This window comes from Oncorhynchus clarkii, chromosome 17, assembly GCF_045791955.1.
Source record: "Oncorhynchus clarkii lewisi isolate Uvic-CL-2024 chromosome 17, UVic_Ocla_1.0, whole genome shotgun sequence".
In the NCBI taxonomy this organism is placed as follows: domain Eukaryota; kingdom Metazoa; phylum Chordata; class Actinopteri; order Salmoniformes; family Salmonidae; genus Oncorhynchus; species Oncorhynchus clarkii.
The window spans coordinates 25,760,788-25,784,052 of NC_092163.1; the positions used below are offsets into that span (position 1 = coordinate 25,760,788).

At 40.4% G+C, this 23,265-nt stretch overlaps 1 protein-coding gene across 7 annotated transcripts in view; it reads left to right on the forward strand.

Moving 5' to 3' along the window:
• Window positions 1–22,675, forward strand: part of LOC139370634 (RNA-binding protein 39-like) — a 28,605-nt gene extending 5,930 nt beyond the window's left edge. For all 7 annotated transcript variants that reach the window (XM_071110226.1, XM_071110225.1, XM_071110228.1 and 4 more), the window contains 8 exons: window positions 4,619–4,756; window positions 11,271–11,336; window positions 19,728–19,932; window positions 20,077–20,163; window positions 20,427–20,547; window positions 20,726–20,831; window positions 20,912–20,990; window positions 21,865–22,675. In XM_071110226.1, the coding sequence (XP_070966327.1) occupies window positions 4,619–4,756; window positions 11,271–11,336; window positions 19,728–19,932; window positions 20,077–20,163; window positions 20,427–20,547; window positions 20,726–20,831; window positions 20,912–20,990; window positions 21,865–21,968 (906 nt within the window). In that variant the 3' untranslated portion in view covers window positions 21,969–22,675. The remainder of the gene's footprint in view (window positions 1–4,618; window positions 4,757–11,270; window positions 11,337–19,727; window positions 19,933–20,076; window positions 20,164–20,426; window positions 20,548–20,725; window positions 20,832–20,911; window positions 20,991–21,864) is intronic.
• The last annotated feature ends 590 nt before the right edge of the window (window positions 22,676–23,265 follow it).

The window sequence follows — 23,265 nt, forward strand, 5'->3', positions numbered from 1 at the left end:
GCAACAAGCTCTCGGCAGCTGCAGTAGAGCTGTCAGTCTTTCTTGTGGTAGGGTGTCCATTCAAAAACGCATCTTTTGACCAATGGGTAAAATAATGTTAATGGTGTAGATACTCCTTTAAGAAAACCAATGGTCCCAACAGTATGTCTCTATCATAATCCGTTCAAAAGTTATTGGAGTTCTTACCCTTGTAGGATGGTCAGAATTAGGGCTACTGAATTAATGGAGGCCAGAGACAAAATGTGGTCAAAATCCGATTAAAAATGTGGAAAAAAATAATCACGTCTTCAAGGCTGGATTCTGTGCAAGACTTAAGTTTGCAGTGTTTTCCACAAGCACGTGGAGTAGCCAGCCAGCGTCCTATGGGCTAAGATTGTTTGGCAAAAAAAATCTCTATTTTGGTCTCTGGTACAGTGCCTTGCGAAAGTATTCGGCCCCCTTGAACTTTGCGACCTTTTGCCACATTTCAGGCTTCAAACATTAAGATATAAAACTGTATTTTTTTGTGAAGAATCAACAACAAGTGGGACACAATCATGAAGTGGAACGACATTTATTGGATATTTCAAACTTTTTTAACAAATCAAAAACTGAAAAATTGGGCGTGCAAAATTATTCAGCCCCTTTACTTTCAGTGCAGCAAACTCTCTCCAGAAGTTCAGTGAGGATCTCTGAATGATCCAATGTTGACCTAAATGACTAATGATGATAAATACAATCCACCTGTGTGTAATCAAGTCTCCGTATAAATGCACCTGCACTGTGATAGTCTCAGAGGTCCGTTAAAAGCGCAGAGAGCATCATGAAGAACAAGGAACACACCAGGCAGGTCCGAGATACTGTTGTGAAGAAGTTTAAAGCCGGATTTGGATACAAAAAGATTTCCCAAGTTTTAAACATCCCAAGGAGCACTGTGCAAGCGATAATATTGAAATGGAAGGAGTATCAGACCACTGCAAATCTACCAAGACCTGGCCGTCCCTCTAAACTTTCAGCTCATACAAGGAGAAGACTGATCAGAGATGCAGCCAAGAGGCCCATGATCACTCTGGATGAACTGCAGAGATCTACAGCTGAGGTGGGAGACTCTGTCCATAGGACAACAATCAGTCGTATATTGCACAAATCTGGCCTTTATGGAAGAGTGGCAAGAAGAAAGCCATTTCTTAAAGATATCCATAAAAAGTGTCGTTTAAAGTTTGCCACAAGCCACCTGGGAGACACACCAAACATGTGGAAGAAGGTGCCAAAAAGAAACCAAATTTGAACTTTTTGGCAACAATGCAAAACGTTATGTTTGGCGTAAAAGCAACACAGCTGAACACACCATCCCCACTGTCAAACATGGTGGTGGCAGCATCATGGTTTGGGCCTGCTTTTCTTCAGCAGGGACAGGGAAGATGGTTCAAATTGATGGGAAGATGGATGGAGCCAAATACAGGACCATTCTGGAAGAAAACCTGATGGTGTCTGCAAAAGACCTGAGACTGGGACAGAGATTTGTCTTCCAACAAGACAATGATCCAAAACATAAAGCAAAATCTACAATGGAATGGTTCAAAAATAAACATATCCAGGTGTTAGAATGGCCAAGTCAAAGTCCAGACCTGAATCCAATCGAGAATCTGTGGAAAGAACTGAAAACTGCTGTTCACAAATGCTCTCCATCCAACCTCACTGAGCTCGAGCTGTTTTGCAAGGAGGAATGGGAAAAAAATTCAGTCTCTCGATGTGCAAAACTGATAGACATACCCCAAGCGACTTACAGCTGTAATCGCAGCAAAAGGTGGCGCTACAAAGTATTAACTTAAGGGGGCTGAATAATTTTGCACGCCCAATTCTTCAGTTTTTGATTTGTTAAAAAAGTTTGAAATATCCAATAAATGTCGTTCCACTTCATGATTGTGTCCCACTTGTTGTTGATTCTTCACAAAAAAATACAGTTTTATATCTTTATGTTTGAAGCCTGAAATGTGGCAAAAGGTCGCAAAGTTCAAGGGGGCCGAATACTTTCGCAAGGCACTGTACATTCTAATGCATCGATTCCATCCGAAATACACCGTGAAATTGAATACTTTGAGTTTACCTTCCAGATTGAGAGAAATTGTTGTGCTGTTGTTTACAATTTAAATGATAGAACACACTGAATTCATAAATTCTATTTTGGGTGGATATCGCCTATATATATGATCAGGACAATTTAATTAAGAACATTACCTTTTTTTAACCTTAAACTTGTCTCTTAAAGCATTTTACTGCAAGATATGAATTGTTAGTTTGTTCTTCAAATTATATATTTTATTAAAACAGAAATTAAGTTTAAAAAAGCCCAAATATCTCAAAATAAATGGATGGTTAAATATAAAATCAAACACATTTTGTGTTTTAGCACTTTTTTTTCACATGGAAAAATGTCTCTAAAATAAACAGAATAGGTGGTCAATTAAGTTCTGGGTCCATACATGTTAAGAGAAGAAATGGAACAACATCAGGTAAATTTGTTAAAGAATTAAGTGTTTGCAAATATGTGAATTGCAGTATGTCATTTATAAAAATGAAAAAAATACTTCTTTAACAACTGACTTGTTTTAAATTTTTTTTTACCCCCATCTCCCCAATTTTGTGGTATCCAATTGGTAGTTAGTCTTGTCCCATTGCTGCAACTCCCGTACGGACTCGAGAGGCAAAGGTCAAGAGCTGTGCGTCCTCCGAGAAACAACCCAGCCAAGCCTGATTTGACACAATGCCCGCTTAACCCGGAAGCCAGCCGCACCAATGTGTCGGAGGAAACACTACATCTGGCGACTGTGTCAGCGTGCATTGCGCCCGTCACAGGACATCCCTGCCGGGTAAACCCTCCCCTAACCCAGTCGACACTGGGCCAATTGTGCGCCGCCCCATGGGTCTCCCCAGGCTGCGACAGAGCCTGTACTCGAACCAGGATCTGTAGGGGCATCACTAGCACTTTGAAGCAGTGTCTTAGACCACAGTGCCTCTCGGGAGGCCCTAGATTTCTTCTTGTAATCTTGTAAGAGTCTGCTGATTTCCACAGGCACATATGCCACTGGGTGAGATAAATTATCATTATTTTGGGCCAGAATTTAGGTTTTTATGTGGTGTTGGTCAGTCAGTTTAGCTAAAAATGCCACCCCTGCCTAATTGGCGGGCTGACCCTGAATCGACTCCTAAGATTCAGTATTTTTGGAACGAAGGAGACTGATTTAGTTGCCATACTTACGAGAACAAACACTTGCATCTTTCATAGCGAGCTAGCGAGGGACGGAGAGAGGGGCACCGTATAGGCAGGTCGGCCACCAGACTGCCGGAGTGAGAACACTTCACTCATCCTATTAGAAATCAAAAGCTCTATCTTGCAATGGAATGCTGTATTTAGCCATTTCTTGTCTTGCAACTTCAGCAAAGCAGGGCATATCGTTAATGAATAGGCTAGGATATTCTACACGCAACCGACTGAACACACACTTGTATCATTATCGATGAGAAAGAGCAGACAAACCAGCTGCACTGATTTTAATTTTGTGGGGGAAAACCCACCAAATATAATTTTTCCGTTATGGATTTTTCTTATCGTCAGGATCCCAATTTTGTTTAAGTGCTCACATCCCTAATATAGAGGTGATATCAATTTTGAGACATGATGTAGTGTTTTCATATTTTAGTATACACTTTAGATACTGATTAGAAATGCTGGTTATTCCTCGAAGATTTCTCACAATAACAAGCGTACCTCTGAAATGTCAATGGACACAAGCCTTTTATTTTCACCGCCTTCTACATTTTACATTTAGCTCGTGTTATGCTAAATATGACTTTTTGGATATAATGTTAATGTTTGAGAAAGGCCCCTCGAACGTTTCAGAACATGAATAATCATATTTGTCTCGGTAAAATGTATTTTCTAACATAAGTGAAATTTCATAACTAACGTGAGTTTTCACCAACTCTGGGCAGAGTGGGTGGACACCCTACTTGTGGTGCTAAAACCATCCACTATGCGTGCACCTCAGCCACAAATTTGAAGGAAAACGTACAGAAAGTTCAACCATAAACACTTTCCCTGGCAGCAGAAACAGCAGAAACTTTATTTGCTCCGAAGTAGCTAGTCAGTTATGCTAACATTCGCTAGCGATCCAAATGAGAATGTTTAGAATGCCTTGGCTGAATGCCTCTAGATTCAACACTAATTTCCGACAATGATTTTAATCAAAACAGAACTTCTATTCCGTTTAGTTACAGTTTTTGTTGTAGTTCTCAGGTCAAAATATTTTGAAATGATCCCAGTTCTAATGCATTAGCAGCTTGTGGTTAGTTTTTCTTGAACATGGATACGAAGTAGCCTAGGCTAGATCTAACTATGATATTTTACATTAACTTTTATATCAGACTTGGCTTAGATGTCTTAGAATAGGTTATGTTTTAAATTGCAACATTTTTGATTAGGGTCAAATTGGAAAAATGCAAATTATCCATAGTTAACTATAGAAATCCATGTGCTTAACTTTACCTAATTATTTAAATCATTCGACAGCCTTTATTTTAACAGCCTAAGGCGATTTGCACCATTTCCCTACGGTCACTTTGTGTGTGTTCTTTCTAGGCTGAAAAAAACAGGGCTGCTGCCATGGCCAACAACCTGCAGAAGGGCAACGCTGGACCGATGAGGCTCTACGTCGGATCCTTACACTTTAACATCACAGAGGAGATGCTGAGAGGAATTTTTGAGCCTTTTGGAAGGGTGAGAGCTGTTGTACAATGTACCCATAGGTGGCACATTTGTTTCAAGTTTGGGGAAGCTGGTTCTCCACACACTAATAAATCACCTTTTATAATAAATCATTCCATGCGTCTATCACATTTGCAGACTAACATAAGGTTAAAATCATAGTGTAATGAGTAGATTCAAACATGCCAACCTGCATGCATTTTGCGTACCATGCATGCAGTTTCAGGTCAAAGCACGCTGATATAAAAAAATACCCTAAAATACGCACAAATGGGCTTTTAGTTGGCACATTGTGGTTTTTGACTCAACCGTCTGAAGATGGTGCTGAGCCAATCAGTAGCGCTCTGCTTCGAACTGTAGTCATAGTATTACTTTCCTCCCTCAAGCTTGGATGGCAGCTCTCCACTTTGTCCGTTGATAACACTGACGAAAAATGTAGAACAAACTGTTTAAGTGTTAGTCAAGCACACAACCACTTTTGTAGTTAGCTCCTTAGCTACTAAGGCGTCGTTACGGACAAGGTAGTTAGCGACAGCGTTTAGTCAACTAAGCGAGAACACTTTCTTGCCCGCACATGCTTTGATTGCCACCGGTAGTAGGTGCAAGCGCATTGAAGAGCAAGGAAATGTGCTGTATTGAGGTATAATCAGATATGTCTATGTCCTGGCAAATTTTCTTGTTACTTACAATTTGGAATATGAAACTGAACTAAGCCTATTTGAGCTTGTTTCAGAGAGCCACACCTGACCTAATAATCCAAGTTGGGTCTGATTACTAGGCTACCATTCATTCATGTTTTGTTGTCATTGGTGATCTGACTATTATCATATAATTTGAAGCCTACTGTTGACATACAGCTAAACCAAGAGAGATCAAGAACTGATTCGTTAACAGACAAAGATTAGTAGGCCTAAAATAACTTTGAAGGATGCTATTAGCGGAACAGCTCCCGCGGCCACATCTGTTTCCATCCATGGATTCCAAATAGCCTACGGTAAGTTAAAACCTCTTAAAGCTAGGGGGCAGAATTTTCACTTTTGGATAAATAGCGTGCCCAATTTCAACTTCCTGCTACTCTTGCCAAGAATATAAGATATGCATGTTATTCATAGATTTGGAAAAAATCTGTTTGAATCATGTCTGTGAGTATAACAGAACTTATGTAGCAGGCAAAACCCTGAGGACTATCTGTTCAGATTTTCTTTTCTTTTTTTCCCCATCTCTCTTCCCTATATTGTCTTTGCCATTGGAAATTTAATAGGAACCTACTTTCAGTTCCTGCCGCTTCCACACGATGTCGCCAGTGTTTGGAATATGGCTGAGGTTATTCCTTTGTCTTATCGGGAAGTAGGCCAACTCTGAACAGGGGACACTTTTGTGAGTTGCACAAGACGTGAAGAGCAGAGCTTTTTTCTTTTCGTTCATGTATTGAATACAGATTGCCCCGTCTACAATTTGATCGATTATTAACGTTTATTAACGTTTAAAAATACCTAACGTTGTATTACAAAAGTAGTTTGGAATATTTTGGCAAAGTTTATAGGCAACCTTTGAATTATCTTGTAGTGACTTTGCGTTTCTAAGCTGTTTTTTTTATGGATAAAACGCGCTTTATAAATGGGCATTTTCGATATACACTGCTCAAAATAATAAAGGGAACACTTAAACAACACAATGTAACTCCAAGTCAATCACACTTCTGTGAAATCAAACTGTCCACTTAGGAAGCAACACTGACAATAAATTTCACATGCTGTTGTGCAAATGGAATAGACAACAGGTGGAAATTATAGGCAATTAGCAAGACACCCCCAATAAAGGAGTGGTTCTGCAGGTGGGGACCACAGACCACTTCTCAGTTCCTATGCTTCCTGGCTGATGTTTTGGTCACTTTTGAATGCTGGCGGTGCTTTCACTCTAGTGGTAGCATGAGACGGAGTCCACAACCCACACAACTGGCTCAGGTAGTGCAGCTCATGCAGGATGGTACATCAATGCGAGCTGTGGCAAGAAAGTTTGCTGTGTCTGTCAGCGTAGTGTCCAGAGGATGGAGGCGCTACCAGGAGACAGGCCAGTACATCAGGAGATGTGGAGGAGGCCGTAGGAGGGCAACAACCCAGCAGCAGGACCGCTACCTCCGCCTTTGTGCAAGGAGGAGCACTGCCAGAGCCCTGCAAAATGACCTCCAGCAGGCCACAAATGTGCATGTGTCTGCTCAAATGGTCAGAAACAGACTGAGGGCCCGACGTCCACAGGTGGGGGTTGTGCTTTTACAGCCCAACACCGTGCAGGACGTTTGGCATTTGCCAGAGAACACCAAGATTGGCAAATTTGCCACTGGCGCCCTGTGCTCTTCACAGATGAAGAGCACAAACACTCAGCACATGTGACAGAGTCTGGAGACGCCGTGGAGAACGTTCTGCTGCCTGCAACGTCCTCCAGCATGACCGGTTTGGCGGTGGGTCAGACAAGGTGTTGGGTGGCATTTCTTTGGGGGGCCGCACAGCCCTCCATGTGCTCGCCAGAGGTAGCCTGACTGCCATTAGGTACCGAGATGAGATCCTCAGATGCCTTGTTAGACCATATGCTGGTGCGGTTGGCCCTGGGTTCCTCATTCCTAATGCAAGACCATGCTAGACCTCATGTGGCTGGAGTGTGTCAGCAGTTCCTGCAAGAGGAAGGCATTGATGCTATGGACTGGCCCGCCCGTTCCCCAGACCTGAATATGAGCACATCTGGGACATCATGTCTCGCTCCATCCACCAACGCCACGTTGCACCACAGACTGTCCAGGAGTTGGCGGATGCTTTAGTCCAGGTCTGGGAGGAGATCCCTCAGGAGACCATCCGCCACCTCATCAGGAGCATGCCCAGGTGTTGTAGGGAGGTCATACAGGCGCGTGGAGGCCACACACACTACTGAGCCTCATTTTGACTTGTTTTAAGGACATTACATCAAAGTTGGATCAACCTATGGTGTGGTTTTCCACTTTAATTTTGAGTGTGACTCCAAATCCAGACCTCCATGGGTTGATGAATTTGATTTCCGTTGATAATTTTTGTGATTTTGTTGTCAGCACATTCAACTATGTAAAGAAAAAAAGTATTTAATAAGAATATTTCATTCATTCAGATCTAGGATGTTATTTTAGTGTTCCCTTTATTTTTTTGAGCAGTGTATATGGATGGAATTAATCGTACAAAAGGACCAATTGTGATGTTTATGGGACATATTGGAGTGCCAACAAAAGAAGCTTGTCAAAGGTAATGCATATTTTATTTCAGCGTTTTGTGTAGCGCCTGCTATGCTAGCTCCTATGTTTACTGCTGGTGAGGATGGCTGCAGGCTATCAGATAATAGCTTCATATGCTTTCGCCGAAAAGCATTTTTAAAATCTTACATGTTGGCTGGATTCACAACGAGTGTAGCTTTAATTGAGTATCTTACATGTGTGATTTAATGAAAGTTTGAATTTTATTTGAATCTGGCGCTCTGCATTTCCCCTGGCAATTGGCCAGTTGAGACGCTAGCATCTCCCCTATCCTCAAGAGGTTTTAAGGATCGGACCCTTTTTTAAATTATTTATTTTTGCCTAAAATAACACCCAAATCTAACTGCCTGTAGCTCAGGACCTGAAGCAAGGATATGCATATTCTTGATACCATTTGAAAGGAAACACTTTGAAGTTTGTGGAAATGTGAAACTAATGTAGGAGGATATAACACGTTAGATCTAGTGAAAGATAATACAAAGAAAAAAACATGCGTCATTTATTTTCTTATCTTTGAAATGCAAGACAAAGATCGCAATGTATTCCAGTTTAGGCGCGATTTAGATTTTGCCAGTAGATGGCAGCAATGTATGCAAATTCTTAGACTGATCCAATCAACCATTGTGTTCTGTTCTTAACCTCTTGGATTTAAGGGGCGCTATTTAAATTTTTGGATGAAAAACTTTCCCGTTTTAAACAAGATATTTTGTCACAAAGATGCTCGACTATGCATATAATTGACAGCTTTGGAAAGAAGACACTGACGTTTCCAAAACTGCAAAGATATTGTCTGTGAGTGCCACAACTGATGTTACAGGCAAAACCCAGATAAAAATCCAACCAGGAAGTGCCGCATTTTTTTAAACCGCCTCATGCCAATGACTCCTTATATGGCTGTGAATGAGCTACGAATGAGCTTACGTTTTCTGCGTATTCCCCAAGGTGTTGTGACGACTTTTTAGGCATTTCCATTGAATAATGGCTGTAAGGGACCATATATAGCATGTGGTCAAATGTTGTCTCCCGCAGAAAATCTTGCGTAAAATACTGAGGTAGCCATTTTTCCAATCGCTTCTTATGAGAAACCAATTGCCTCGACGGATATATTATCGAATATATATGTTAAAAACACCTTGAGGATGGATCCTAAACAACGTTTGCTGTGTTTCTGTCGATATTATGGAGCAAATTTTGAAAAAAGTTTGGCGTTATAGCATTTTCCGGTCTATTTCTCAGCCATGCATGATGAAAAAACGGGAGCTATTTCGCCTACAAAAATAATGTTTTGGGAAAAAATGAACATTTGCTTTCTAACTGGGAGTCTCCTGAGTGAAATCATCTGAAGTTCTTCAAAGGTAAATAATTTAATTTGGTTGCTTTTCTTATTTTCGTGAAAATGTTGCCTGCTGCCAGCAGAGCATAGCGTTATGCCATGATAAACTTACACATGCTTGTTTAGCGTTGGCTGTAACGCATATTTTGAAAATCTGAGATGACAGTGTTAACAAAAGGCTAAGCTTGTTTGAATATTTCATTTCATTTGCGATTTTCATGAATAGGAAAAGTTTCTAGGGGTATTTATGTCCGCTGCGTTATGCTAATGCGTTTGAGGCTATGATTACGCTCCCGGATACGGGATTGCTCGTCGCAAGAGGTTAGTGTTGTATCATGTCTGCCCAAATGTTCCTAATTGGTTTATTAATACATTTTCAAGTTCATAACTGTGCACTCTCCTCAAACAATAGCATGGTATTTTTTCACTAATGTCTACTGTAAATTGGACAGTACAGTTAGCTAAAAAGTATTGTTAATCTTTCTGCTGAAATCAGATGTCTATGTCCTGGCAAATTTTCTTGTTCCTTACAACCTCATGCTAATCACATTAGTGCACGTTAGCTAAACTGTCCCGTGCCTAACCTTTTGACGAGCTTCTTTTGTTGGCACTCCAATATGACCCATAATCATCACAAATGGTCCTTTTGTTCAATTAATTCTGTCCATATATATCCAAAATGTCCATTTATTTGGCGCGTTTGATCCAGAAAAAAGCAGCTTCCGATTTGTGCAGTCACTACAAAATATCTCAAGTTACCTGTTAACTTTGCCAAAACATTTCAAAATACTTTTGTAATACAACTTTAGGTAATTTTTAACGTTAATAATCGATCAAATTGAAGTCGGGTCTATCTGTTTTCAATAGAGGACGAGAGGAAACTAACGCTACTTTTCAAGTCTTGCCAACTCTCAACAGCGTTACCATTTTCCAGGATGGCCGTACTTCATTTGCACAAAGGAATAACCTCAACCAAATTCCAAAGACTGGTAACATCCAGTGGAAGCGGTAGGAACTGCAAACACGTACCTAAGAAATATCGGTTCCCCATGAGAACCCATTGAACAGAGACTGACCTCAAAAATAAATAATTCTGAATGGTTAGTCCTCTGGGTTTTGCCTGCTACATAAGTTATGTTATACTCAGACGTGATTCAAACAATTTTAGAAACTTCAGTGTTTTCTATCCAAATCTACTAATAATATGCATGTCTTAGCTTCTGGGCCTGAGAAGCAGGTAGTTTACTTTGTACACGCTTTTCATCCGGATGTGAAAATACTGCCCCCTATCCCAAATAACTTTTAAACATATTTCTAGTTAGCTACTGAAGAGCAGCCAAGGACCCATAAGTCTATAGCCTACCATTCCTACTGGCCAACATGACATCAATAGGCAAAAGAAAATGCATTTTCCTATGATTTGAGCAGTGTGGGTGTCGCTTGTGTGCCGTCATGGCGTCCAGGGCTAAAGTGGTACTGATAAAAATACTTTAAGGTTGGCCGGTGTGTAGATTTGTTAACAGTAGGCCAAGTCATTGTTGTAAGTTAATATAACTCACGTACTGTTAGCAAAAATAACAGTTCTGAACAGAGAGCAGATGAGCAGGCCTAGAGCTGAGCATAAGCGTTTATTAGGGTATGCATTTTTTAAATTTTATTTAACTAGGCGTGAAAAAATATGGCCCTATATAAAACCATTTCATGTCATGTCATTTCATATGACTGGAGACATTAGCAGCATCTTTTTAATATCAAAATGACAGGCCACTTATACGCCAAAAAACAGAGGTCAATAAAAACAACCTCGTCTTGAATGCAACCAAAAGCCTAAGCCTATGAAAAGAGTGGACACACAGATTGTAGGGCTACAGTATATCAAGTGCTATGCAGATTTTAATCTGTTATCCATTTCTTTCCACCAGATTGAGAGTATTCAGCTCATGATGGACAGTGAGACTGGAAGATCTAAAGGATATGGCTTCATCACTGTAAGTATCACACTAAATCTAGTCAATCTAATCTTTTCCTCTATTATGAACTTAAATCCCCTCGTTTACATGCACACCAGGTTTTCCGTTAGTCGGTAATATCCGGATTTTGGACGATAAAATATATGTAAAGCAGATTAATCAAGTTGCCTATTGTTCCCAAAAAAGAAAAAATCCCATTGCGAAGTAATGTATTTTTGCATATTCATTGATATGAAATGTCAGTGATGTAGCGTGAGAGCTGCTGATAGTTCAAACTGCTTTTTGTTGCTGGTGGAGTGAAACGTGCTTTAATAAGCCCAATCATTGGGCAACAATTCTGAAGGCAATCGAGTGTAAAAGAATAATGCTAAAAAAAATTCTCGGCTGGCAATTGAAGTGCGCTTCTCTTTCACTAGTCAAGTGCTTAGGCAGCTAGGCAGGCTTCAGCACGTCACATTACTTTTAAATGAGCTGGAGGCAGTATGCATTTTTAACATATATTTAATTGTTTGAAACCTAAATGTTTTAAGACATGACTCAAATGTAGTATCTTGCTTCAAAGTAGCCTAGCCAAAATCCAACCAAATGTCTAGGCAATTATTTTTTAAAGATTTCCATATACCATTTAAGTCTTTCTCTCCTGTTCTATTGGTTTTCAAATCAACTTTCTTTTGTTGTCCAGTAGCCAAAGGCACAATCCTATTCATATTAGCAACCCATGCTAGTTGTTGCATATATTCATCTGTCACGTGAAACCTTTCACAATGGTGTTTCCCTGCTAATTGAATTATGGAACAAACAACCGCGTGTAGCCTAATGCCGTGTGCATTGCTGCGCATATAATGTGAAGAAATCGTTTATCAACGTGACCCCTCTTTTTTTCAGGCAGCTTTGACTAACGGCTAGAACTGATAGAACCCAGGTCTCAGGTGGGGTGTGTGTTTGTTTATTTATTTATTTATTTATTACACACACGGTACCAGTCAAAAGTTTGGACACCTCCTCAATCAAGGTTTTTTTCTTTATTTTGACTATTTTCTACATTGTAGAATAATAGTGAAGACATCAAAACAATTGCATAACACATGAATCATGTAGCAACCAAAGAAGTGTTAAACAAATCAATATATATATTTTCAGTTCTTCAAAGTAACCACCCTTTGCCTTGTTGACAACTTTGCACACTTGGCATTCTCTCAAACATTTTCATGAGGTAGTCACCTAGAATGTATTTAGATTAACATCTGTGGAATTTCTTTAATGTTTTTGAGCCAATCTGTTGTTATGACATGGTAGGGGTGTTATACAGAAGATTTCCCTATTTGGTAAAAGACCAAGTCCATATTATGGCAAGAACAGCTCTACTAAGCAAATATAAATGACGGTAAAATCTTAATTTAAATCAAATAAAATTGTTTGTCACGTGCTGAATACAACAAATTTCACCAAGGTAAAGTCCATGGAGAATAAGTGCACCACCTCCTAGCTGCCCACTGCACTGCGGCTAGGAAACAGTGTCACCACCGATAAATCCATGATCATTGAAAATTTCAATAAGCATTTTTCTACGGCTGGCCTTCCTTTCCACCTGGCTACCCCTACCCCGGTCAACAGCCCTGCGCCCCTTCAGCAACTTGCCCAGGACTCTCTTTCGCCCAAATCCAGATAGCTGATGATCTGAAAGAGCTGCAAAATCTGGACCCTCTTTCTAAAATTAACTGCCAAATTCTGCCTGTTCAACCTCTCTTTCCTATGGTCTGAGATCCCCAAAGATTGGAAAGCTGCTGCGGTCATCCCCCTCTTCAAAGGGGGAGACACTCTAGACCCAAATTGCTACAGACCTATATCTTACCCTGCCTTTCTACGTTCTTCGAAAGCCTCAGTTTACAAACAGATCACCGACCATTTCGAATCCCACCGTACCTTCTCCGCTATGCAATCTGGTTTTCGAGCTGGTCGTGGGTGCACCTTAGCCCCGCTTAAGGTCCTAAACGATATCATAACCACCATCGATAAGAGACATTACTGTGCAGCTGTATTCATCGACCTGGCCAAGGCTTTCGACTCTGTCAATCACCACATTCTTATCGGCAGACTTTTATTTCACCTTTATTTAACCAAGTAGGCTAGTTGAGAACAAGTTCTCAATTACAACTGCGACCTGGCCAAGATAAAGCAAAGCGACAGTTACACATACAAACATGCAAAAAAGTCTATATACAGTGTGTGCAAATGAGGTAGGATAAGGGCGGTAGGCAGTATAAAGGACAGTGTGGTGAAATAATTACACACTGGAGTGATAGATGTGCAGAAGATGGGTGTGCAAGTAGAGATACTGGGGTGCAAAGGAGCAAAATAAATAACAGTATACACCAATACACATCGGTCACACGGTGGCGATATAACGTGCACAAGTTTCTCTTGCTCTGTTTGACTGATGAAATTTAGCACACGCTCGGAGCGGTGTCCAGCTAACCTGTAAAGTATGGTTGTTTGCCGCATGGGGGGGGGGGGGGGGGGTGCTGTTGGACATAACCGTTCATGCAAGCTCATTGGCTTATTGCAGCCATATAGTTGTGGAAAATATTGCGTTTGAAGATTTGCATCCATACAAGCTATATACCAAATTTGGTGCCTAGCGGTTGTGGTTGAAGACGTTTAAAGTCGTCAGCATAAAATAGTCCAAAATACGAATATTGCATGATGTGTTTTAGTTGTGATATTTGGCAAGTGAGGTAAGGGGTACAGAAGGTGATGTGTCATTTGTCCTGATGGTGGCACTGTGGGCCCACATCCTAAACCCTGGCATTGCTACTTGCAGCTATTATTTATTTTTTATTTTATTTTTCTACTGGCAATTTGGGTGAAAAATTATAATTCACGTGTCATGAGGCCTAGGAGGGTCAAACCTGGCATGATGGTGGGCCAAGTTCCACACCATCTTGTGCCATGCCATTAGGCCACATGATGGCGTTATAACAATCTATTTCACGTGCAAACTTTGAAAGGTCACGCCCCTCAACCCATTTGACCTAGTCATGAAATTTGGTCTTTATCCTTCAAAATAAACATTTGCCTCTGACCCATAAGGTCCGCCATAATGGATTTCCTGCCATCTCATTTTTTGTGAAAAACACAACGCTACTTCTCTGGTACCGAATGATCGATCTGTACAAAGCATAATGTGGCATCTATGAACCAAAGTTCTACCAACTAAATATTTTTACAACTAGTACCTAAAACTTGGCCAATCAATTAAGCTAAATAGTTTTAACATAGTCATACCATGGATCATGTAGCTGTTTGATTTTGGATTTTAGGTATATTAAAATAATAGTTTGGCCTTTACTATAACCCATAGAAACACATTGAATGACATTCATACATTCACAAGCCACCGGGGTCTGACAATCAGGATGGAAAATTACTGAGGATAACAGCAGACGATATTGCAACTCCTATTTGCCACATCTTCAATCTAAGCCTACTAGAGAGTGTGTGCTCTCAGGCCTAGAGGGAAGCTAAAGTCATTTCTCTACCCAAGAATAGTAAAGCCCCCTTTACTGGCTCAGATAGCCAATCAATCAGCCTGTTACCAACCCTTAGTAAACTTCTGGAAAAAATTGTTTGAACAGATACAATGCTATTTTATAGTAAACAAATTGACAACAGAATTGCAGCATGCTTATATAGGGAAGGACACTCAACAAGCACAGCACTTACACAAATGTAATTGATTGGCTGAGAGAAATTGATGATAAAATGATTTTTGGAGCGGTTTTGTTATACTTCAGTGCAGCTTTTGACATATTGATCATAGTCTGCTGCTTGAAAAACATATGTTATGGCTTTACACCCCCTGCTATAATGTGGATAAAGAGTTACTTGTCTAGCAGAACACCGAGGGTGTTCTTTAATGGAAGCCTCTCAAATATAATCCAATTAAAGTCAGGAATTCCCCAGTGTAGATGTTTAGGCCCTTTTTTAAATTTTTACAAATGACATGCCACTGTCTTTGAGTAAAGCCAGAGTTTCTATGTATGCGGATGACTTAACACTATACACGTCAACTACTATACCGAATGAAATGAGTGCAACACTCAACAAAGAGCTGCAGTTAGTTTCAGAACAACCTCTGTCTGCAAGGAATAAGTTAGCCCTAAATATTTCAAACTTAAAGCTTTGTATTTGGAACAAAACACTCCCTAAACCCTAAACCTTAACCAAGTCTCTTAATAAATCATGTGGAAATTGAGCAAGTTGAGATGACTAAACTGCTTGGAGTAACACTAGATTGTAAACTGTCATGGTCGAAACATATTGATGCAGTAGTAGCTAAGATGGGGAGAAGTCTATCTAATAAAGCGATGCCCTGCCTTAACACTATCAACAAGGCAGGTCCTACAGGCCCTGGTTTTGTTGCACCTTGACTACTGTTCAGTCGTGTGGTCTGGTGCCACATAAAAGGACTTAAGAAAATTGCAATTTGCTCAGAACAGGGCAGCACGGACACCCATGCGTACCCCACAAGACATGCCACGAGGTCTCTTCAGTCTCCAAGTCCTGAACAGGCTATGGGAGGCACACAGTACTACATAGAGTCATGACTACATGGAACTCTATTCCACATCAAGTACCTGATGCAAGCAGTGAAATTAGATTTTTTTTAAATAAAAAAAACACCTTATGGAACAGTGGGGACTGAAGCAACACACACATTGGCACACACACACATGGATTTAGTACTGTAGTGGTTGAGTAGGGTCCTGAGGACACACCGTGTGCTGTGTAATGTAATATTGTAATGTTTTAAAATGGTATAAACTGCCATAATTTTGCTGGACCCCAGGAAGTGTAGCTGCTGCTTTGGCAAGATCCATGAAAAATGCAATACTTGGCAAAAAAGACAGTCAAAATATAAATCAAAGGAATCAGGTTTTGAAGTCTAGGATATATAAGAATGCAAAAAAAAACGTTTTTTTTTGACACATTTTTATTATTTTGGTCATAAACCCCCCCCCCCCCCATACTTCCATTTGTTTGTATGGGTTACCTTCAGACAAATCAGAAGCAAAACGGAGAACGCCATCGTGTTCATGAGTCTACCCTTTCCATAGTGGGGTCATATTGTACTGAACAAAAATGTAAACGCAAGAATTTCAAGGATTTTACTGAGTTACAGTTTATATAAGGAATTCATAATGAATTTATTTCAATTTGATTACAGAAGTATCTTATCTTAGGGTAATGTGCCCAATTTGTCCTGATGGTTCGCACAGTGAGCCCATAGCTTCTACCCCAGCATTGCTGCTTGCAGCTTTTAATTATGGTTTCTGTCTGGAGCATCTACTGGTGTAAAAATCGCCATGGATGCAGGCTGTGTATTTTCAGTGACAACTTTATTTTTACTTTTTTTAGAATGTTATAATTTAAAATGTCAATGCATAATGCTTTATTCTTAGCAGTTTAGTTGGACTTTTCTCTTACACAACCATTTTCAAGGACCTCAATTTTATAATTAAGTGCTTGAGAAAGTCCTTCAATTTGTCTGTCTATTTGTGAAAAAATCACCCTGATTTAACTCTTTAGTTATGTCAGTTTACCTATTTTCTTATGGTTTGTCCTACACCTAGTGACCTGCTTTTCAAATGATATGAACAAAAAACCCTCCATTTTATTTGGAATGGCAAGCCAGACAAAATTAAAGGCCCTATTTATAAAACTAATATTAATTCAGAGGCCAGAAATGATTAAATATTAAAGCATTTAGACCTCTCACTAAAGGCATCAGTCATACAAAAGTCATACTTAAATCCAAACTGGTTCTCTAGTAAATAGTGTTCAAGAATGGCTTTTTTCCCTTTATTCAGATTACACCTGCTCACTTTCCGTTGTTTGAAAAGGAAATGATCTCAAATATCGTAATTTTTTTAAACAAGCCTTAAAGTTGGTTGCAATTTCAGTTTAATCCACCTGAAAAGACAGAACAAATAATACAACAAATATTGTGATTAAACTCAAATATATTAGTTGCTAAAAAAATGATGTATTTTTCTGAAGAAATGTTAAAAAAAAATAACACAAAGATTCCTCAAACAAAAAAACTTTCACTTTAGACTGACTGCTTTTCCTGATTTCTTCCATGATATCTTCAATGAAATCGTGGAAAATACAACTTTCCGAAATACTGCTGCGCGTAACAAGCGTCACAGCAAGTCCTCTGATAGTCAAGGTGAGAATGGAGTTCCTTAAGCGTGCATTTACAAACAAGGAATGGTGGTCCAACCCAAAACCATTACATACTGGAGTTTACCTCAGCTCATTGGCTATCTACCCAGCTTGATTTCAAGAAGATCAGTGGTCATTGGGCAGAAATACAGTCAATCAATGAAGCTTCGCTAAAATTATTGGTGCGCAAGGAAGTAGGCTATAAAAATGGATTTTATCAAAGAAAACGGCTCTTAATTTGATCACTGGGACCCTCGAGAAATAAGAGCAAGATATCAGAATGTAAGTCATAATTTTACCTTCAGATGTGAATGTGTAAAAACTGTCATGGCGGAAAATGTTTCTGTTGATTGCTCCTTCTCAAACAAAAGCATAGCATTTGTTCTCTGAAATAGCTATTTTAAATCGGAAAACGTAGTTTGACTATCAAGATTCTAATATTTTGAAGGATGCAAGACACTTGCATTTTCAAGAATGTTTAATGTTACGACGTTGTATTTTTAGTTGTCACTCTGAAATTTCCCCTGATGTTGATCCCTGTACAGGCTCCTCTGTCCTCCTCTCGTTACCTGTATTAATGGCACCTGTTTGAACTTGTTATCAGTATAAAAGACACCTGTCCACAACCTCAGTCACACTCCAAACTCCACTATGGCCAAGACCAAAGGACACCAGAAACAAAATTGTAGACCTGCACCAGGCTGGGAAGACTGCAATAGGTAAGCAGCTTGGTTTGAAGAAATCGACTGTGGGAGCAATTATTAGGAAATGGAAGACATACAAGACCACTGATAATCTCCCTCGATCTGGGGCTCCACGCAAGATCTCACCCCGTGGGGTCAAAATGATCACAAGAACGGTGAGCAAAAATCCCAGAACCACACAGGAGGACCTAGTGAATGACCTGCAGAGAGCTGGGACCAAAGTAACAAAGCCTACCATCAGTGACACACTACGCCGCCAGGGACTCAAATCCTGCAGTGCCAGACGTGTCCCCCTGCTTAAGCCAGTACATGTCTAGGCCTGTCTGAAGTTTGCTAGAGAGCATTTGGATGATCCAGAAGAGGGGCGGCAGGTGGTTAGAGCGTTGGACTAGTAACCGGAAGGTTGCAAGTTCAAATCCCCGAGCTGACAAGGTACAAATCTGTCATTCTGCCCCTGAACAAGGCAGTTAACCCACTGTTCCTAGGCCGTCATTGAAAATAAGAATTTCTTCTTAACTGACTTGCCTAGTTAAATAAAGGGAAAAAAAAGATTGGGAGAATATCATATGGTCAGATGAAACCAAAATATAACTTTTTGGTAACTCAACTCATCGTGTTTGGAGGACAAAGATTGCTGAGTTGCATCCAAAGAACACCATGGGGGTGGAAACATCATGCTTTGGGGCTGTTTTTCTGCAAAGGGACCAGGACGACTGAATTAATGGGGCCATGAGCTTTTGAGTGAAAACGTCCATCCATCAGCAAGGGCATTGAATATGAAACGTGGCTGGGTCTTTCAGCATGACAATGATCCCAAACACACCGCCCTGGAAACGAAGGAGTGGCTTCGTAAGAAGCATTTCAAGGTCCTGGAGTGGCCTAGCCAGTCTCCAGATCTCAACCCCATAGAAAATCTTTGGAGGGAGTTGAAAGTCCGTGTTGCCCAGCAACAGCCCCAAAACATCACTGCTCTAGAGGAGATCTGCATGGAGGAATGGGCCAAAATACCAGCAACAGTGTGTGAAAACCTTGTGAAGACTTACAGAAAACATTTGACCTCTGTCATTGCCAACAAAGGGTATATAACAAAGAAAAACTTTTGTTTTTGACCAAATACTTATTTTCCACCATAATTTGCAAATAAATTCATTAAAAATCCTACAATGTGATTTTCTGGATTTTTTTTCTTCTCATTTTGTCTGTCATAGTTGAAGTGTACCTATGATAAATTACAGGCCTCATCTTTTTAAGTGGGAGAACTTGCATAATTGGTGGCTGACTAAATACCTTTTTGCCCCACTGTATATATCATTATTTATTTACCCCCCAAATATATGGGGGGATTGACAATTACATTGATTGAAGCAACAATCGTTCCGCAATATTAATCCGATCCACCCCTAAAAAAAAAAATTGTCTGTACAAACCCTGATTTGGTGTTTATGTAAGTCATTTAAATTGCATTTGTGTCCTCTAGTTCTCGGACGCAGAGTGTGCCAAGAAGGCCCTGGAGCAGTTGAACGGGTTTGAGCTGGCCGGCCGGCCCATGAAGGTGGGCCATGTCACGGAGCGCACAGATGCCTCCACCGCCAGTTCATTCCTGGACAGTGACGAGCTGGAGAGGACGGGCATTGACCTAGGCACCACCGGGCGCCTGCAGCTCATGGCCAGACTGGCTGAAGGTAAAGCCTGAGAGCCCAGGGCCTGTATTCACAGAATCTTGAAATAATACTTAAATCATGTACTATACATGATTCTATAGTTTCACTTCAGAACAGATTTATAAAGTGTGAACAAGTACAAATGTCGAGCCCAATATCTTTCAGGCACGGGACTGCAAATTCCTCCAGCCGCACAGCAAGCCCTACAGATGAGTGGGGCCATTGCTATTGGTGCCATGGCTGCTGTATCAGGTAATAAAAGGATGATCAATTGTACAAGCCCATCTGACTGCCATGGCTCTTTTTCTCTGAGCTTTTTGGAAATGGCATGTTTTATCCGGCATTGATTGAATCTGTTGATTTTGCCAGTGAGACGCTATGATTGGTTGATATGATGCGAGGAGCTGGTCTGTGAGAATCGCTTCAGAACTGGGCTGGCTTGACACGCACATTAAACACGAATAAAGTTCAGTTAGTTTAGTGTGATATGATGTATTTTGACTTTTTTTTTTTAGCTGCCATGAATCCTGCTATGAACATGAACATGAATATGAACATGAATACAGCTATGAACTTGCCATCCCAGCCACTTGCTACACACTGTTTCCAGCTGTCTAACATGTTCAACCCTCAGTCGTAAGTATTGAACTATTAATCTAGTTGTTCAATGCAGCATCTTTGTAACCCAAGTGGGGCCAGCTGCTGAAAGTACACAAACCATACACTTCTTTGACCGTAAGATGATATTTGTTCCCAAATACTGGTCCCAATCACTAGTCCCTTGTGGGTGATGAATTCCCATCTGGTTTTACAGTGAAGATGACCCAGGCTGGGATGTTGACATTCAGCATGATGTCATTGAGGAATGCAACAAACATGGAGGAGTTGTGCACATATACGTCGATAAGAATTCCACTGAAGTAAGACTTAAGTGTAGTTGAATGGTTTCGAAATGGTTGCAGTCTTAAATAGAAATTAAAGTTATTGTTTTTATTTTTAGGGCAACGTGTATGTGAAATGTCCAACCATTCCTGCTGCCATGGCTGCAGTAAACGCATTACATGGTCGATATTTTGCAGGTAAGAGAACTGACTGACTGGTACTCGTTATACACTCACCGGACAGTTTTTTTTAGGTACACCCATCTAGTATTGTGTCGCATCTCCCTTTGTCTCCAGAACAGCCAGAATTTTGGGGGGCATTGTACAAGGTGTCGGAAACCTTCCACATGGATGTTTGTCTAAGCTGCCGCGATGGCATCAGTTTCTGCAGATTGGATGGTGGTACATTCATGCTGCAAACGGTCTGTTCTATCTCATTCCAAAGAGGCTCTATTGGGTTGAGGTCTGGGAACTGTGCAGGCCACTGAAGTAAACTGTCATATTCCAGGCAATGTTTTCCCGCCCAATTGTCCAGTTTTTGTGAACGTGTGCATTTTAGCTGATAGGAGGGGAACCCGGTGTGGTCTTCTGCTGCAATAGCCCAAGCAAGGATCGACGAGTTGTGTGTATCGAGATGCCTTTCTGCACACCACTGTTGTACTGCGCTGTTATTTGTCCAATTGTGGCCCGCCTGTTAGCTCACACGGTTCTTGCCATTCTCCTTCGTCCTCTCATCGAGCTGTTTTCACCCACAGGACTGCCGTCGACAATGTCTTTTGTCGTGTGTGAAAATCCCAGGAGGCTGGTCGTTTCTGAGATATTGGGTCCGGTACGCCTGGCACCGACGATACCACGCTCAGTCTCTTAGGCCCTCGTTTTATCCATTTCTAACTTTCAAACAAAAGTAACTGGATGCCTGTCTGATTGCCACGGCAATGTGACTCACTGTAGGAGCGATCAGTTTTTGGGACCGACGTGGTGTACTTAATGAACTGGCTGGTGACTGTAAATTGTCAGTGATGCAGTCATTGTTTATGAAGATGTTTTGTCTGAACTGTAATTTTCTTCACAGGTAAAATGATCACAGCGGCATACGTCCCTCTCCCGACATATCACAACCTTTTTCCTGATTCTGTGACGGCTACCCAGCTCCTGATCCCTCCTGCTCGCCGATGATCTCACAGCGAGACACAAACTGATTTGTTGGACACTGTATAATTGATTATTTTCTCTTTTTAAAAGTTTGACATTTTGTTGTCGATGGTCTGTTTTTCATTCCTGCAAGTTATGGCAGTATGTTTTTCTTTTGTTAGTAGATGAAGTAAGATTTTATTTTTTTCAGTGCATTTCTTTTTTGTTGAGACTTTCCTTACGTTGGTGGTGAAACGAATCAAAGCTTTATCTGCGTAGCCACATCCAACAGTGTTGGTGGAGTTTCAGCCAGTCTAATAAAGGGATTATAGTCCCTGAAGAGTTTGTTGGTGGAGTTTCAGCCAGTCTAATAAAGGGATTATAGTCCCTGAAGAGTTTATTGGTGGATCTGGACAATTTACCATTTTATCTTTTGTAAAATGTATTCTTGTTCATACATTGTCTTGTGTTTGATCGCTTTGATGGGCATGTTTTCCCTGAAGTGTACAATTTAAGACACCCAGACACAAGAAAAGAGGATATTGATTATTTTTGGAGAAAAAATACAATTCGAACATTGCAGTTTCAATTATACATCAGAATATTATTCAATGTTTTAAGCTCCATGAGCTCTGAAAACGTAATGACTGATTTCAGTTGTGCTCATTTAGAGACATTTGGTTTTTCAGTATCTGTTTTCTAATCAAGATTTGATTTTGTAAAGACCTTGATTAAAATGTATTTTAAAGTCATCCAGTTTCTTTACTTGCTCAATACTGTCCGTAGCACACTTCTATTCTCCTCCCATTTGGTATACACACAAATATTTAAGAATATTAAACTGAGTAATATTCGTTCTTGCTGGAATATCCACTTGCCTCCTTGCAGAGGCAACCAGGTTTTGGGCAAAAATGTCATGGTGCCTCAATTATAACCATTCAATTTCTAAATGTCTGCTTGTTCCATTTCTGAAGTCTACGCATGTACAAAATTATTGAGATTTATTTACTTGGCGCATGGCATGTTTCCTGTTATCAGACCTTTCATAAAACTGCACGGGTGTGAAAGTCTGCCTGGAATAAGCCCTCCATTCACCTTTTTATGGTGACGACAACCCCTTTTTATTTGCTGTATAATTTGGAACTATTGGCTTCAGGCCACGGCAGGCAAACATTTAGTTTATTAATAGATTATTTGGTTTACCGTGCATTCTGAAAGTATTCAGACCCCTTGACCTTTTCCACTATTAACGCCTTTTTCTAAAATTGGTAAAATGCTTTATTTCCCTCCAATCTACACTAAAAAGGAAAGGGCCTGCCCAAGCTGTTGCCACAAAGTTGGA